General features: G+C 55.5%; 1 protein-coding gene across 8 annotated transcripts in view; it reads right to left on the reverse strand.

Moving 5' to 3' along the window:
• The window catches only part of ZBTB7C (zinc finger and BTB domain containing 7C), a 383,514-nt gene that overhangs the window by 3,551 nt on the left and 366,033 nt on the right, over positions 1–13,930 (reverse strand). For all 8 annotated transcript variants that reach the window (XM_070361653.1, XM_070361656.1, XM_070361657.1 and 5 more), the window contains one exon: positions 11,124–12,329. In XM_070361653.1, the coding sequence (XP_070217754.1) occupies positions 11,124–12,313 (1,190 nt within the window). In that variant the 5' untranslated portion in view covers positions 12,314–12,329. The remainder of the gene's footprint in view (positions 1–11,123; positions 12,330–13,930) is intronic.

Consider the following 13,930-nt stretch of genomic DNA (forward strand, 5'->3'; position numbering starts at 1 on the left):
GGAGGCCTGGCGTGCTGCGATTCATGGGGTCGCAAAGAGTCGGACACGACTGAACGACTGATCTGAACTGAACTGTGTGTGTGTGTGCGCGCGCACCTGCGCGCGCACTAAATCACTTCAGTCGTGTCTGACACTTTGTGACCCTATAGACTGTAGCCTGCCAGGTTCCTCTGTCCAAGGGATTCTCCAGGCAAGAATACTGGAGTGGGTTGCCATTTCCTACTCCAGGGACTCTTCCCCACCTAGGGATCAAACCCTTATCTCTTACATCTCCTGCATTGGCAGGTGGCTTCTTTACCACTGGCACCACCTGGGAAGCCCACCCTCAACTCCTGCACCACTCCAACAGGTGTGGTTCCTCCCCTGGATTAGAGAGTAGAGTGGGAGCTGGGTTCTGAAAGGCCTCTGTCACTCCAGAACACCTTTTAGGAATAAGATCAGAGAGAATGAAGCACCCATTCCATCAACACCTGTCTCACACAATGGAAAATAGACTTTCTGAGGCCATGCTGCTAAGTCATCTCAGTCGTGTCTGACTCTGTGCGACCCCATAGACAGCAGCCCACCAGGCTCCGGTCCCTGGGATTCTCCAGGCAAGAACACTGGAGTGGGTTGCCATTTCCTTCTCCAATGCAGGAAAGTGAAAAGTGAAAGTGAAGTCGCTCAGTCGTATCTGACTCTTAGCGACCCCATGGACTGCAGCCTACCAGGCTCCTCCATCCATGGGATTCTCCAGGCAAGAGTACAGGAGTGGAGTGCCATTGCCTTAGGCCCCCTGAAAGTCAGCAATCTTTCATTGTCTTCCAAGTGGGCAGCCACTTCTGATACTGGATTGCACTTTCAGCTCCGCTCTCTCCAGGCAACGGGGTCTTCCCTCTGGGTTCACCTGGTCCCATCCCAGCCCCTGGGCTGTTGAGACCTGCCTGTCCTCAGCACTAATCTGAAAGTTCCAGATAGCAGGCACACATTGTTCAAGTCTCCAGCGCTGTGGTTTCTTAGCTCCAGCCCTGGGCTCTCCTCTTTGTCTGCAGACAATTCCAGGGTTTACAAAAGAGCCAGGTGCAACAAGAATGCAGCCTAAGCTAGGGCAAAGCTTTGCAGGGTTTAAGTGGTATTATTCAGAGGTAAGCTATGATGTGGCGGGACGCCTCCCATAGGGTGTGTGGGAGCCCCTACTCCAGCTGCAGACCCACCGCTAACTGAGTGACTTTAGGTGAGTAACAACCTCTCTGCACAAGAATTGAACCTCGCATGAGACATCAGTTCCTGGTGTGCAGAGATGATGCACAGAAATTTGGGTTCGTGTTGAGCTGGATTCCACACACCTCCTGGTGGTCTTGAAAGGAGGACTGACATCTCAAGACTGTTCTTATAAAGACTGAATGCCGCCTAAACCAGCTAAAGGAGCCTTTCAGGCTGGCCGAGGTGGAGTCTGTGGAGCCATAACTCTCTTCGGCCTTCTGCACCTTCCTTGACCAGGCCCCTCAGGCCAGGAAGCTGGGTCGTCTCCCACCTCCTCCCTGCAGGTGTGGCTTGGGTGGAGCGTCTGCCTGTCATTTTTGGCTCGGGGTTGATGTTGGAGCAGATGTGGAGTCCAGGCACCCGCCCTAAAATGGCCAGATTTAAACCACACTCAGCAGCAACCCAGGACGCCAGCGGGAGCGGGTTCTGGCCGCCTGGTGTCCCCCCGGCCACTAGAGGTCTCGCTGGCTCTCATTTTTTTCTGACTAGCTCCCCAGGGGCGGAGCAGGAGAGAAAAGGACTTTCATGAGCATGCTGGGGGGGAGCAGGGGAGAAGGATCAGGAGGATGGATCCGTCTCTAGAAGGCAACCGGGCACCTGGGAGGTGAGGGCGGAGAGGGGGGTGGGCAGGGAGGAGGAAGGGAGGGTTGGTATTCTCCACACACCAGAACCCCCACCCCCGGGTCCCTGCCCTGCCCACAACCCACCAGCTGCCCCTCAAGTGCACAGTGAGTACCCTGCTGTGACATCTCATGTGCCCTCCCCCCACCAGCATCCTGCTCTTAGGGTCTCCGTAATCCACATTTCATCCAGGTGATTGGATTTTGGAGCAGGAAGGGGATTTAGCGTCTAGGCTAGTGGGCCTCAAAGGTAATGAGCCATTATCAGGGTTTGATGAAGCACGGAGGGCTGGGCTCCCCTCCCAGACAGCCTGAGTCAGGAGGTCTGTGGGGAGAGAGCAGAGAATTTGCATTTTGAACAAGCTTTCAGATGCCACTGCTGCTGCTGCTGGTCTGAGAACCACCTGCCTAGGTTAATCCTTCACTTGGCTGGGGGGCAAACAGTGGCTCAGGGAGGTGAAGTCCCTAAGGTCACCGGAAGGATAATGACTGAGCTGGGACCAGAAGTGCCCAGGCCTCTGTCCTAAGTCCTGCACTGTGGCCTGTGTGAACATGTTAAGGGCGGGGTGCAAAGTGCTATCTGTACCCCTGGAGTATGCTTGGGACCCCACACTTTCGCGCAGGCTCTGATGAGACACTGATGCTCGGTACTCGGCCAGGCTCACTCACTGGCTGAGAGACTCCATCCTGGAGATTCAGGGCCTGGTGGAGCGTCACCAGTGGGGCTTTAAATACATCCTCTCATTCAGTCCTCACTGCAACCTTATAAGGTCGATTAAAAAAAATTACTATTATATATATTTAATAGTATCGACCCTGAGGGTCACCCTCAAATAGTGGACAATGCAAGTGGTAAATCTTCAAATGTCAAGGGCCTCCTTTAAATATGCACTGCTCTTCTGAGCTTTTCATTACAACATCTAAAATAAATCACATCTCAGTAGCGATTGGCCCAAGTATGTGAGAAGTGCTGAGAAGGTGACTATAACTTTGTCTCATTGAGTGCCTGCTTGGGGCAGGCGAATACACCATCTCAATGACTCTGGAAGGTCATTATTCACAAGCAAGGTGTAGTCAGGACAGGGGGCCCCTATTAGGGGTGTAGGAACCCCTTCCGGCTGCAGATCTTCCACTGACTTGCTGGATGACCTTTAGGCAAGTTACTTAACCTCTCTGTGCAGAGTTGAACCTAGGCCCAGACATGAGTTCCTACTGACCAGGAATCTGGGTTTGCGTGAGCTTAATTCAACACACCTGGATCGATTTCCTCACTTGGATCCCAGTAGAGATGGGGGCTCAGAGAAGTCAAAGAGCTTTCCCAAAGGTACCAGGCAGTGAGGGGCAGAGGGGCCTGGAGGCCTAACTGGGTGGGGTTTGTTTGCAGGCTCTTTGGAGGATTTCCTACGGAGTGTTCCCAGCCTGAGGCCTGTAGGGGCTGCCTCAAAAAGTGCAGCCCAGACAGTCACACCAGGGCATCGGCAGCCAGCCTTCTGTCTCCGGGGCCAGAAGCCTGGGCCAAGCTGTGGAAGCAGCTCGGCCTGGGCAGGAGCCGCTGTCCCCAGGGGAGACTTTTCCTGAGAGCAGTGGGGAGGGGAGTGGACGGAGCTCTTAAGTTAGTCCTGGAAAAAAATTAGCGATCATTTAGTTTACCGGGAGCATGTCTGAATCAGGGGCTGAGTAACCTGCATCGCTAGCCGTATGCTTCCCAGGACCTTGAAAGCACTGATCCAACCTGGCCCATTTCCAGGGAGGGAATGGCTTTCTAAGGTGGCCCAGCCTCCTTATTTCAGTAACGGCCTTTCCACATGGATGTGACGCGCAAATGTGTTGGCTGAGCTGGGCCTCGGCTCAGCACACTCCAAGAACCAGACCAGGTCCTTAGGTGCCCTGGGCCTCAGTTTCCTGACCTCTAAAATGGGAGGCTCAATATGCCTGTTAGTTGCTCAGTTGTATCTGACTCTTTGTGACCTTCATGGATTGTAGCCCATCACACTGGAGTGGGGTGCCATTCCCTTCTCCAGGGGATCATCCTGACCCAGGGATCAAACCTGGGTCTCCTGCATTGCAGGCAGATTCTTTACTGCCTGAGCCACTAGGGAAGACCTTTAGTGTTCTGAGAATGTTTGCATCTGGGTAATGGGCTAATACTGAATCTCTGGCTGGCTGGCTTCATATATCATGACTCTTCTATTCTTGATCTGCTGGCGGAGGCATCATGAGTGAAGCTGGAACGTTCCAGCCTGACTCTCAGCCAGTGAACTCTTAGTCACTTTCCTTCAGAGCTAGGAGTCCGGTGGTTCCCCTTAAAATCTTCCAAGCCCCCAAACCCTGTCAAATGGCCTCTGTGCTAACTCACCCATTAAAATAGCTTTTCAGTCTCCTTACAAGCTCACCCCTTTCAGTTACAAAGGAATAAGATCTGGGGGCCCTTGGTGACTATAGTGAACAGCACTGTATTGTGTAATTGAAAGTTACTAAGAGGATAGATTTTAGATGTTTTCAGCACAAAAAAAGGTAACTAAGTGAGATGGTGGGTGTGTTAACTAACATGACTGTGGGTAATCATTTCACAATATATATGAATATTAAATCCTCACTGTTGTACACCTTAAATATATACAGTGTTAAATGTCAAATATATGTCAATAAAGCTGGAAAAAAGAATCACCCTCTCTCCCTTGCCAGTCCCCTGTCCCTCCTCACGGTACTGCACCCACATACCACACAGACTGCTGCTCCCCTAGTGGGCCCTGCTCCGGCCAGCTTTGCATCTTTGCATCTCTGCCGGCAGGAGCTGGACTGCCGGTGCCCCCAGCTCAGAGCCTGCCATATTATGGGATGGATGCTGGGCAGCCCTGGCTCCTCCCCCTTCTGTGCGTATCTTTGGACACACCACGCCCCATCCTCAGGTTCCCACCAGATGTCCAAGCATAGATGCGCTTCTTCCTTCCCAGCCGTGAGCCCCTCATTCCCGCCCTCCTCTTCCCTGCACCCTCGTCCTTCAGCTCTGCCCTCGCCCTTGCAAACTGCCATGCCCGAAATGCCTACCACTCCTAATCCCCGGGATCCTTCAAGGTCAAACTTAAGTGCAGTCTTTCATAATACCTTCCCCTGTCCACCCAGGTCTCATTCTTTGCCCTGACCTGCCAAAGCACCTGAACACTGCAGCCCAGGGCAGGTCACTCAAGGAGCAAGGAGGGAGCCACAGAGGACCACGTGTCTGTGTCGCCTTCTCCTGCCCTCTAATGGCCACTTACATATGAGCATTGCCTGCCCATCAAGTCCTGAGCTCTAGGGGCCCTGTCTCCCCATCTGCATTCTGTGGCTCCCACTCAGCCACACGGGCGCTCCTGGCCGGCGGGGACGCTTGTCCAGAGGCTGTCCTTGCTGTCTTTGTTTTCCAGGCATGTTATTCCCAGGGCAGGGCCACCGTGTGTGCTGTTTCCTTAGCTGCTCCTCATGCCTGTGGAGCCACCGTCCTGTCCCTGGCTCCCAGGGACCTGTCTTGTTAGGCGCCTAGACAGCAAGATGATGCAGGAAGCAGCAGATTCATGGGCAAGGAGCACTGGCCCCCAGCAGATGTAAAAAAGGGACCCAGGCTCAGGGACAGTCCTGCCAGAACTAATCGTGTGCTCTGGTGGAGGCGTAACTGTGCAGGTGATTATACCCTATCTCACTAATGCCCATGAAGTCAGAGTTTCCATCATTCTTGGGAGGAAGTGGAGGCAAAGAGAAGTGCCGTAATGGGTCCAGGGCTTTCCTGATCTTGGGTGATAAATGGGGTCATAAACCTGGGTGTGAACTTATGGAGCACTTGCTTCAACCCCTCTGTGTTACATGGGGGAACTGAGCCCAGAGAGGGCAGGAGGCTTGGCCAAAGTCACACAGCTAGTCAGAGGCAGATCCAGGCCCTGAAGCTGGAGTTCCTGATCACCGTGCCCTGTCCAAGGGGTTGTAGCCCCTGAGAGACACTGAGCTCTGTGTTCCCTGCCCACCAGACCCTGCTCTCTTCCTCCTCATCCAGCACATGGCCCAGATGGTACCAGAACCTGCTCGGATAAGAACCCACCAGATGCTCTGGAGTTCCACCCAGTGCTGACCACTGAATGTACGGTGGGTGGTCATGGCTATGGCCTGCCAGTGTGGGGCCGCTTCTCAGAACTCCCCAGCCCAAATCTGACACGCTCCTCTCTTGCCCTGTGCCCTGGTCTGCCATCTCGTCCCTTTACCCCGCACGGGAGCCAGCCCAAGTCACATCCGTGCAAGCCCCAGTAGGCATTCCCCCTTCCAACTCCAAGTGCTCCTCTTCGAGAAAGATAAGCCAGAACTTGTGGTCTCATTCCCCTGAGTGAAAGGAAGGGGTCGTGGGTCCTGGAGGCTCCCAGGAAGGAGAACGCTTTCCCAGCACCACCCATCCAGACTTCTTGGTAACCTGATGGTCGGAGAAAAATTCTCTTCCTGCTGCCACTGCTAATGACATTACATTATCTTAATAAGGTCCCCAGAGCTGCCAGGGGTGGGAGAACTAAAAAGAAAATACAGGAAAAGAAAAAAAAAGCAGCAACAGCCAGGATCCTGGCCTTGCCTTGAGAGCCAACAGCTGTCAGGCTACAGGGCAATCAGCAGCTGGCTTGCACTGGGCGTTGGGGTTGGAGGGTAAAAGCCACAGGCTTTATGGGGTGTCCACAGGGGATTTGGTGGAGACTGGGGGAATTGCGGGGCATCAGAGACTGACACTTCAGGGCACAGAGGTTGCCCATCCTTTTCCAGGGCCTCTGTGGGACCTCTGTTGTCATGGGGACTGGTCTCTTTTCAAGTGTTGCAGTTTCTTGACTTCACAGTCGTCGCTCCAGGCACCTGGGAGAGCCAGGCTTCAGACAGGATGCCGGGGGGCTGGGAGGGGACCCTGCCCAGTGATGCTCTCCAGGGGTTCCCTGGACAGGCTGCCTGCACTCAAGGACCCATGTGGCAGGACAGGAGGAACCAAGAGTCTTCCAAAGCCTTCATAGACTCAGGGCCAGGCCCAGTTGGCAGTGATGACTGGGTCTGGGGCAACAAGGAGCGGGAGGGCCCTGCGATGTGGGTGGGCAGGGAAAAGCCCCTCCAAGCACAGCTGCATCCTAGAGGACATGCAGAGAGGACGAATACCTTCCCATCTTCCCTGGCCCACGTATTCCCTACTCCTCAAGGCCCATCCTAGGGCACCTCTGGTGGCCCCTGGAGTCTCGACCTTTGGCCTGGGCTTCCAGATTTTCAGATGAGGGGGGTCAGGGGCATCTTGATCCAGACTGCCTCTGCCCTAAGTCCTGGAGTTCTCTCTCCCAAGTGAGAGCCACGGGACCAGTTTCATCAGGATCTGTCTGTCTCTGCAGCCGGCACAGGCCCCGGCCAGCCTCAGGCAGAAAACGGTGACCTTGGACCAGGCTGGGGGAGTGGACACATAGACTCAGGCACAGACAGAGGGCTTGGAGCCCAGGTGACCGTAGGATGGTCAGAGCTAGGAGGGGGGCCAGCATGGGGCCAGAGATACACACTCTCTTTGAAGCCACTGAGGCCTTTTCTGGGGCACCAGGGTTGTCTCAGAGCTGGGAAAACCAGTGTGGGACAACCGTGGGCCTGGCTGAAATCAGGAACCCAGAGGTGAGGTTCCTGATGCCAAGGAATAGACAACATGCTGGTGGGAGGCCTCAGGCCCTTCTTGGACACCCATAGAATGAGAGCAGCAAGTGGGACCTTAGGGGTGGAAGGGGCTCTGTCGGAAGGCCCTCTGCCATGTTGTGCTGCTGTAGTCATGAGGAATGATGTTCCCATGGGGCGTGAACATGCTGGAAGTGGGCACTGGAGGCCGAAACTCAGAGCCTGAGCCAAAAGGCCACCTTGCGGGGAGACATAGCTCCCAGGAGAGAGGGAAAGTGGGTCAGCATCAAGAAGAGAGGAAAGGAGACCTGGCCAGAGGGCAGAAGCTCAGCTGTAATTAGGCGAAGACTCAGGCCCCAGAAAGGGAAATGATGTCCAAGAGAAGGACAGGAGGGCAGCAGGTCCCGGGTCCCTCTGCCTCTTGGGCTCCAGTCCAGCGAGTGGCTTTGCCTTGCAAGGGAAACTGGGAATTCTGAGTCAAAGAGGCAGCAGCTGCGGCTTTAAGTGGAGCTGGGGAAGGAGGGTGGGGTTACAGCTGGTGGCAGTAAGGAGTCAGCTGCAAAGGAGGTCCCCACGGAAAGGCTGCGAGGGGACTTGGCTATAGCGAGAGTCACAGGCAACCCCAACCTGGACGGCCAGGGTTGACCCCGACCTGGACAGCCAGGGTTGAGGCTCTCTGATGTTTGAAAGGAATCCTACAGGGCAGCTCTGGGAGGAGGCAGGAGGGAAGCAAGGAATCAGTGATTCTGAGGAATGTGATGGGGAGGGGTGTCAGGGGGTGTCCATCATGTCCAGCCACAGCCCACAGTGAGAAATAAGAGTCCCCAACCTCCCCCCACTCCCAGTATCTCTGCTCTGAGGAGGTGCTGGAGGAGGGGGCGGGTCCCAGAACTTTTCTGGTCTTTCTCAGGAGGGCCAGTGCCCAGTGGGAAAAGAGTGAGGGGAGTTGCGGATAGAGGTGGGCATGGAGCTGCTTCAGCTGGAAGCAGGCCTGGGGACCCAGATGGCTGAGCAGGATTAACCTGAATGGAGGCCAGGGCCCCTGGCTGGAGGGCTACTCTGGCCTGGAGGAGCGGTGAGCCTGCCGCCAGCGGGCACAGAGGCCACCCTCAGTGATCAGCAGGAATGTGCTAGGAGGGAGGGTCTGGAATGCGACCCTCCTATGTAACCCCGCATGGAGGCTAGCTAGGCCAGAAGGCCCACGCAGAGGATGTTCTGGTGTCAAGAGGGTGAGAAGTCTGACTGTCTTGACTGACCAAGTTAAAAACTTTCCCTAGGGAAGGCAGGGACTCAGCCCCACATGGCCCTCATGGAAAGCGGACTGTGGGAAAGACCCAGAGGAAAGTGGGGGAGGGAAGGGAGATGGGGACTTGGGGGGTGGGGTGGGGGGAGGGGCAGGATCCCGTGGGGTACCCTCTGATGCAGCACCTCCCACTGAAGTTACAGTCCTGGGTCTCCCCTGCAGGGAGGGGTGTCCCCAGTGTCCACCATCTGCTCAGGGGACAAGCAAAGGAGGTGGAGCCTGGATGGCAGGACTCAGGGGCTGGCTTTTCTGGATCTGACCTGTGAAGACTGTCCACGTCTTAAAGCCATTCCCAAGGGGCTGGGCTTGGAGGCACAGACTGCTAGATGGATGAACTACACTTGAATTTGGACTGGGCTCTTGCTTGTCTTCTTTCTGTTATCCCTGTGCTTTTTTGAAACCTTTCAGGTGTTCTGTGGATCTAAGGTAAATGCAGGGTGGGAGGTGGGAGTGACATCAGAGTGGCAGGGCCTTTAGTGAGGAGTACCTGAGAGGGGGTGAATCTTAGGGACTTTGGGTCTAGCTGCTCTGCAGCAATGAGAGAAGTGAGCACTTGAGGTCAGCACTGTTGGCTGGAAGGGGACACACCCCCAGGTATGGGGGGCCTGCCCTTCTACACCTGGAAATTCTCCATTTATTGTCAGCCTGGAGCAGCTGGGAGAGTGTGCTGGAGTTTCCTTCACAGCAGCAGCTGCGAGGGGACCCAAGGCCACCTTGGAAACAATCAGAGTTGTCCTTTGAAGCAGTCACCGGAAGAGCCTGCAGAGCTGTTTCCACAACTGTCATCTACTCCCTGACCCTCGCTGGCAACCTCAAATAGAGTTTTCAAGCCACCAGAGAGAGCGAGTCTCGTGACTTAGCAGGACTCATCTTGTTTTTCCCCTCAAAGCATTGCCCCTGATTTGATAATCTACCTGATTCAAAACACAGTAGTCTGTCCTCAAAACTGAAGCTTTGGGTCCACTGAGGAAAAGCAAAAGAATGAGCTCCCAGCAATTCCCAGAGCTAAACTGCTAAGAGGACATGGGGTGGCAGCAGCGCCACTGGGGTCAGTGTGGGTTTCTCCAGGTGGGTTCCTTGATGGGGACAGTGGCAGGGTGGGAACAACACCTGGACTAGGAAGTCACCGTCCCAGGGCAGATCCCACCAGGCTCTGTCCACGTCAGAGAGACACACTGAAATGACGAAGCCCTGATGCAGGGCACTCACCAGGACCTTCCCCACCGTGGACATGGCTGTGAGGGTCAGCCTCACATCAGTGACCACCATTGATACCAACAGACCTTATCTCCCCCAAAGAGGCCCATCGAAACCTAGCCCTGGACAAATCGGACCCCAAAGGATCCCACCAGTCAGTTTGGATCACAAAAATTGCTGTGCAGAGAAGGTATATAATACTTGAGTGCTGAATGGAACACAGTCCAGGGAAGATGAAAGGTTTATCATGTACTGATTTCAAATTTCCACTTTCATAACAGCATAAAGTTAACCCTCTTCCTAACACAGACAGTCAAGGGGGACCTCATAAAAGGAGGCACATCTTGAAGGTCTGACCCCATATAGGACTGAAAGGGCCTCCGGGGGTCTCACTGAGGTTCAAGTCCTAGCCCTGCCATTTCCCAACTGGGCTTAGGGGTGGCTAATTAGCTACTAGGAGACAGATCACCCATCTGTGGACAAAGGCCATGGCCCTCCCTGACTTCCAGGACGTGGCGGGAGGGGTAGTCTGAGGAATCCACTCAGGAGAGGTCCTGGCATGCTGACTGTGCTCCAAATAAAAAAAAAAGGGCGGGAGGGTGGTGCTGCTGCACGCTATTGGGGAGCTTCAAACTGGCTTCCCTGGGTCTGCAGTGGGAGCTTCCCTACTTCCGCCTTAACCAGACGGCTCTGCTCGGATCTATTTCATATCTTGGCCTTCCACCTAGTAGGGTAATATGAGAAAATATTTGAAAATCACTGCGCCTGGTAATGCCCAGCACCTATGACAATGAGCTTGCTGTGCGGCTACGACCCCGGTGGACCTCCCCTGACCTGGGTCCTTTCCCATCTCGGTGGCCCGCTTTCCATCCGGTGGCCCTCGACTCTCTCCACCGCGCCCCCGGCCCTCCAACCCCCGCCTCCAGCCCGCCCCGCCCCATCTCGCCCCGCCCCCGGCCACCAGCCGCGCCCTTTCTCTGCCCCCATCTCGCCCCGCCTCCGGCCCTCCCAGCCCCGCCCCGGCCCGCCCCCGCCCCATCTCGCCCACCCCGCCCCCAGCCCCGCCCCTGCTCCGCCCCCGGCCCGCCCCGCCCCGCCCCGCCCCCACAGGCAGCTCTGCGCACCTGGTGAAGCGGACCTCGCAGATGTTGCACATGTATGGCTTCTCCCCGGTGTGGGTCCTCATGTGCCGCGGCAGCTTCCCCGCCCCCATGATAACTTTGTGGCAGATGGGGCACTGCTGAGAGGCCTTGGGCTTCAGCTTGCGCTCCTCCACCAGCGGCCAGGGCGGGAAGAGGCCCCCCAGGTGGGTGGCGCTCAGGAAGTTGAGATAGGCACCGTAGTCATTCTCCGCCTTGATGGGGCCCAGCGGCCCCCCGGGAAGGTCTGGGAACATGTCCTTGAAGAAATCGTTGGGGAAGGGCGGCGGTGGGGGTGGGGGCAGCTCCTCCTTCTCCTCCTCCTTGATCTTGCGGTTCTTGATGACCAGGTCCAGGGGCCCACTGTCCATGGGCTGCTCAGGCAGCTGGGCAAAGGCACCGAAGTCCCCTGGCCAGAGGTGCGGAAAGAAGTCCGGGGCGAATGGAGATAAGGAGGGTCTCCTGTCGGGGAGGCTGGCTTTGGGGTACAGGTTCTCCCTCAGCAGAGATTCGATGGAGAAGTCCCGGATCACGCCCAGGTGGCTCGGGCTGCCGGCCTGAAAGGAGTCGGGGAAGTCCCTGGGTGTGTCCGAATAGGCCTTCTCCGAGAGGTGGTCCGACTTGGAAGGGCTTTGGTGGCAACTGATGTCCTGGGGGTCAGGCAAGTTTTCTTGATCAGCAAAATCCTCCGTGTCATCATCGTCGTCCTCTTCTTCCTCCTCCTCCTCCTCCTCTTCGTCCTCATCATCGTCCTCCTCGTCGTCGTCGTCGTCCTCCTTGTCCCCCCCGGGCTCCATGATCTCCAGGCACACGTTCACGATACACTGGATCTCCAGCATCCTGGCGGCGTTGAGGATGTGCTTGACGTTGGAGGCGGTGATGGTGAGCGTGGAGGTGTAGGCGAACTCCAGGATGGCGGCCAGCGCCTCGGGCTGGACAAAGTCGATCTCGTAGACGTAGGGCTGGCTGGCTAAGGTGCCGGCCGTGAAGAGCTTCTTGAAGTACTTGCTGCAGGCGGCCAGGACCGAGCGGTGGGTGCGGTATTCCTGCTCCTGCACCACCAGGAGCACGTCGCACAGCAGCCCGTCATGCCGCTGCTCATTCAGGCTGCAGAGGACCTCGCTGCTGTGGTTGGGGAAGGGAATGCCGATCAGCTCGTCAATGCCATTGGCCATGTTCTCAGCCGGAGCCCTGCAGGGGCACACACAGGAAGAGACTGAATTAGAGGACCTGGCTGGAGGGGACACCAGCTCTGGGATCCTGGCCCAGAGAGGCCAGGCTGGTGGGCCTAGGCGGTGCTCTCCTATCCCACACCTGCCTTTGCTTGGGGCTCCCCTCCCTCCTTCTCTGCTAGGGAAGCTGACCCCTCTTCCTCAGCTTTCCCCACTCTAACCTGTCACTCAGAGCCCCACTCCCAAGTGCCTCTTCTCAAGGTACTACTGGGCTCTTCCCAGGACCCTGAAGGCCCTGGAAGCTAGGCCCCTCATCAGGCAGCTGGCGCCTGCCTTTTAGCAAAGGCTATGGAATCTCCTCTCGGTCACGATTTCACCAAATTCCACTTTGGGAATGTGCAAGTCCCGAACGCGAGGCTGGCCGGCCACGTGAGACTCCGCTGCTCTGTGTGCTGCGGGAATGGGGGCCACTCCTGACTCCCACCACGTCTGCCGGTCAGGGGCCAAAGGGGGAGTCTTCTCTCATGACTCGGGGCTTCCGCTGGGAGAAAGCTTTGGTTTATTTCACAGATCCTCTGCCTCCTGTCACAGACTCCCATTTTGCTGCTTTGGCTACTGATGTGGCTGTACTAACAACGGGAGTGCTAATGGTAGCTGAGTTGTTCCCCGGTCCAGCTCCATCATGTTGAAGTCTCAAGCCCCAGGATGTCAGAGTGTTACTGTGTATGGAGGTAGGATCTTTAAAGAGGTAATTAAGGTTAAAACGGGGTCCTACGAGTGGGCTCTTATGCAGTATGACCCCCAGAGGGGAGACCATGTGAGAACATGGGGCGGAGGGGGCGGTGGAGGCGGGTGGAGACAGCAAGCTGAAGAGAGAGGCCTCAAAGGAAATGGAGAATGCTACACCTTGATCTTGGACTAGATCCAGCTCTCTAGAACTGTGCGAAAATCAGTCTTGTTCTTTAAGCCCTGCTCCATGGTACTTTGTTATCACAGCCCTAGCAAACTGACACAGTTACTAGAAACCTTAAACCAATTTTGTGACCCCTTTTTTGCAAGGGAATGGGGGTCTTACAGCACGTGGTTTGCCTTCTGCCCTCAACTTCTGGCTTCATCTTAGTCGATGAGGTTTCCCTTCACTTGCCATTCTTGGTTTTTTAAAAAACAGTGACCTCCTACATACGTATATCTCGAGCCATTTGATAAATATTTATATTCAGTGTTAAATTCAAGTTATATTTGGTATTAAATTCAAGTGCATTGTTAGCTAATTTATCATGTCAGTATTCTGTTACTCTCAGGGAAACATATCCCTGTGGGGAGAAGCCTCTTCTGAGATACATCAGGATTATCTATACATTAAACACAGTGTGGCCAGGGATAGCTGCTAGGAGGGAGGGGGGTCAGAAGGAGGAGTCCGGGCAGAGGACAGCAGGCACCCACTCCCTTCAGGGAGCAGAACAGAGTCAATTTGGACAACAAGCCACCTTAATTTTTAATGCCAGGACATGGAGGGCCCTGCTACTCTGGGCAAAGCTTGGTCATGGCCCATAGATAAATCCTAGCCAAGACCTGGCCCTTCCCTGGGTGCAGTTACAGTGGGGAGAAAAGAAAAAGGAA

The sequence above is a fragment of the Bos mutus genome, chromosome 24 (assembly GCF_027580195.1).
Source record: "Bos mutus isolate GX-2022 chromosome 24, NWIPB_WYAK_1.1, whole genome shotgun sequence".
Taxonomy (NCBI): Eukaryota; Metazoa; Chordata; class Mammalia; order Artiodactyla; family Bovidae; genus Bos; species Bos mutus.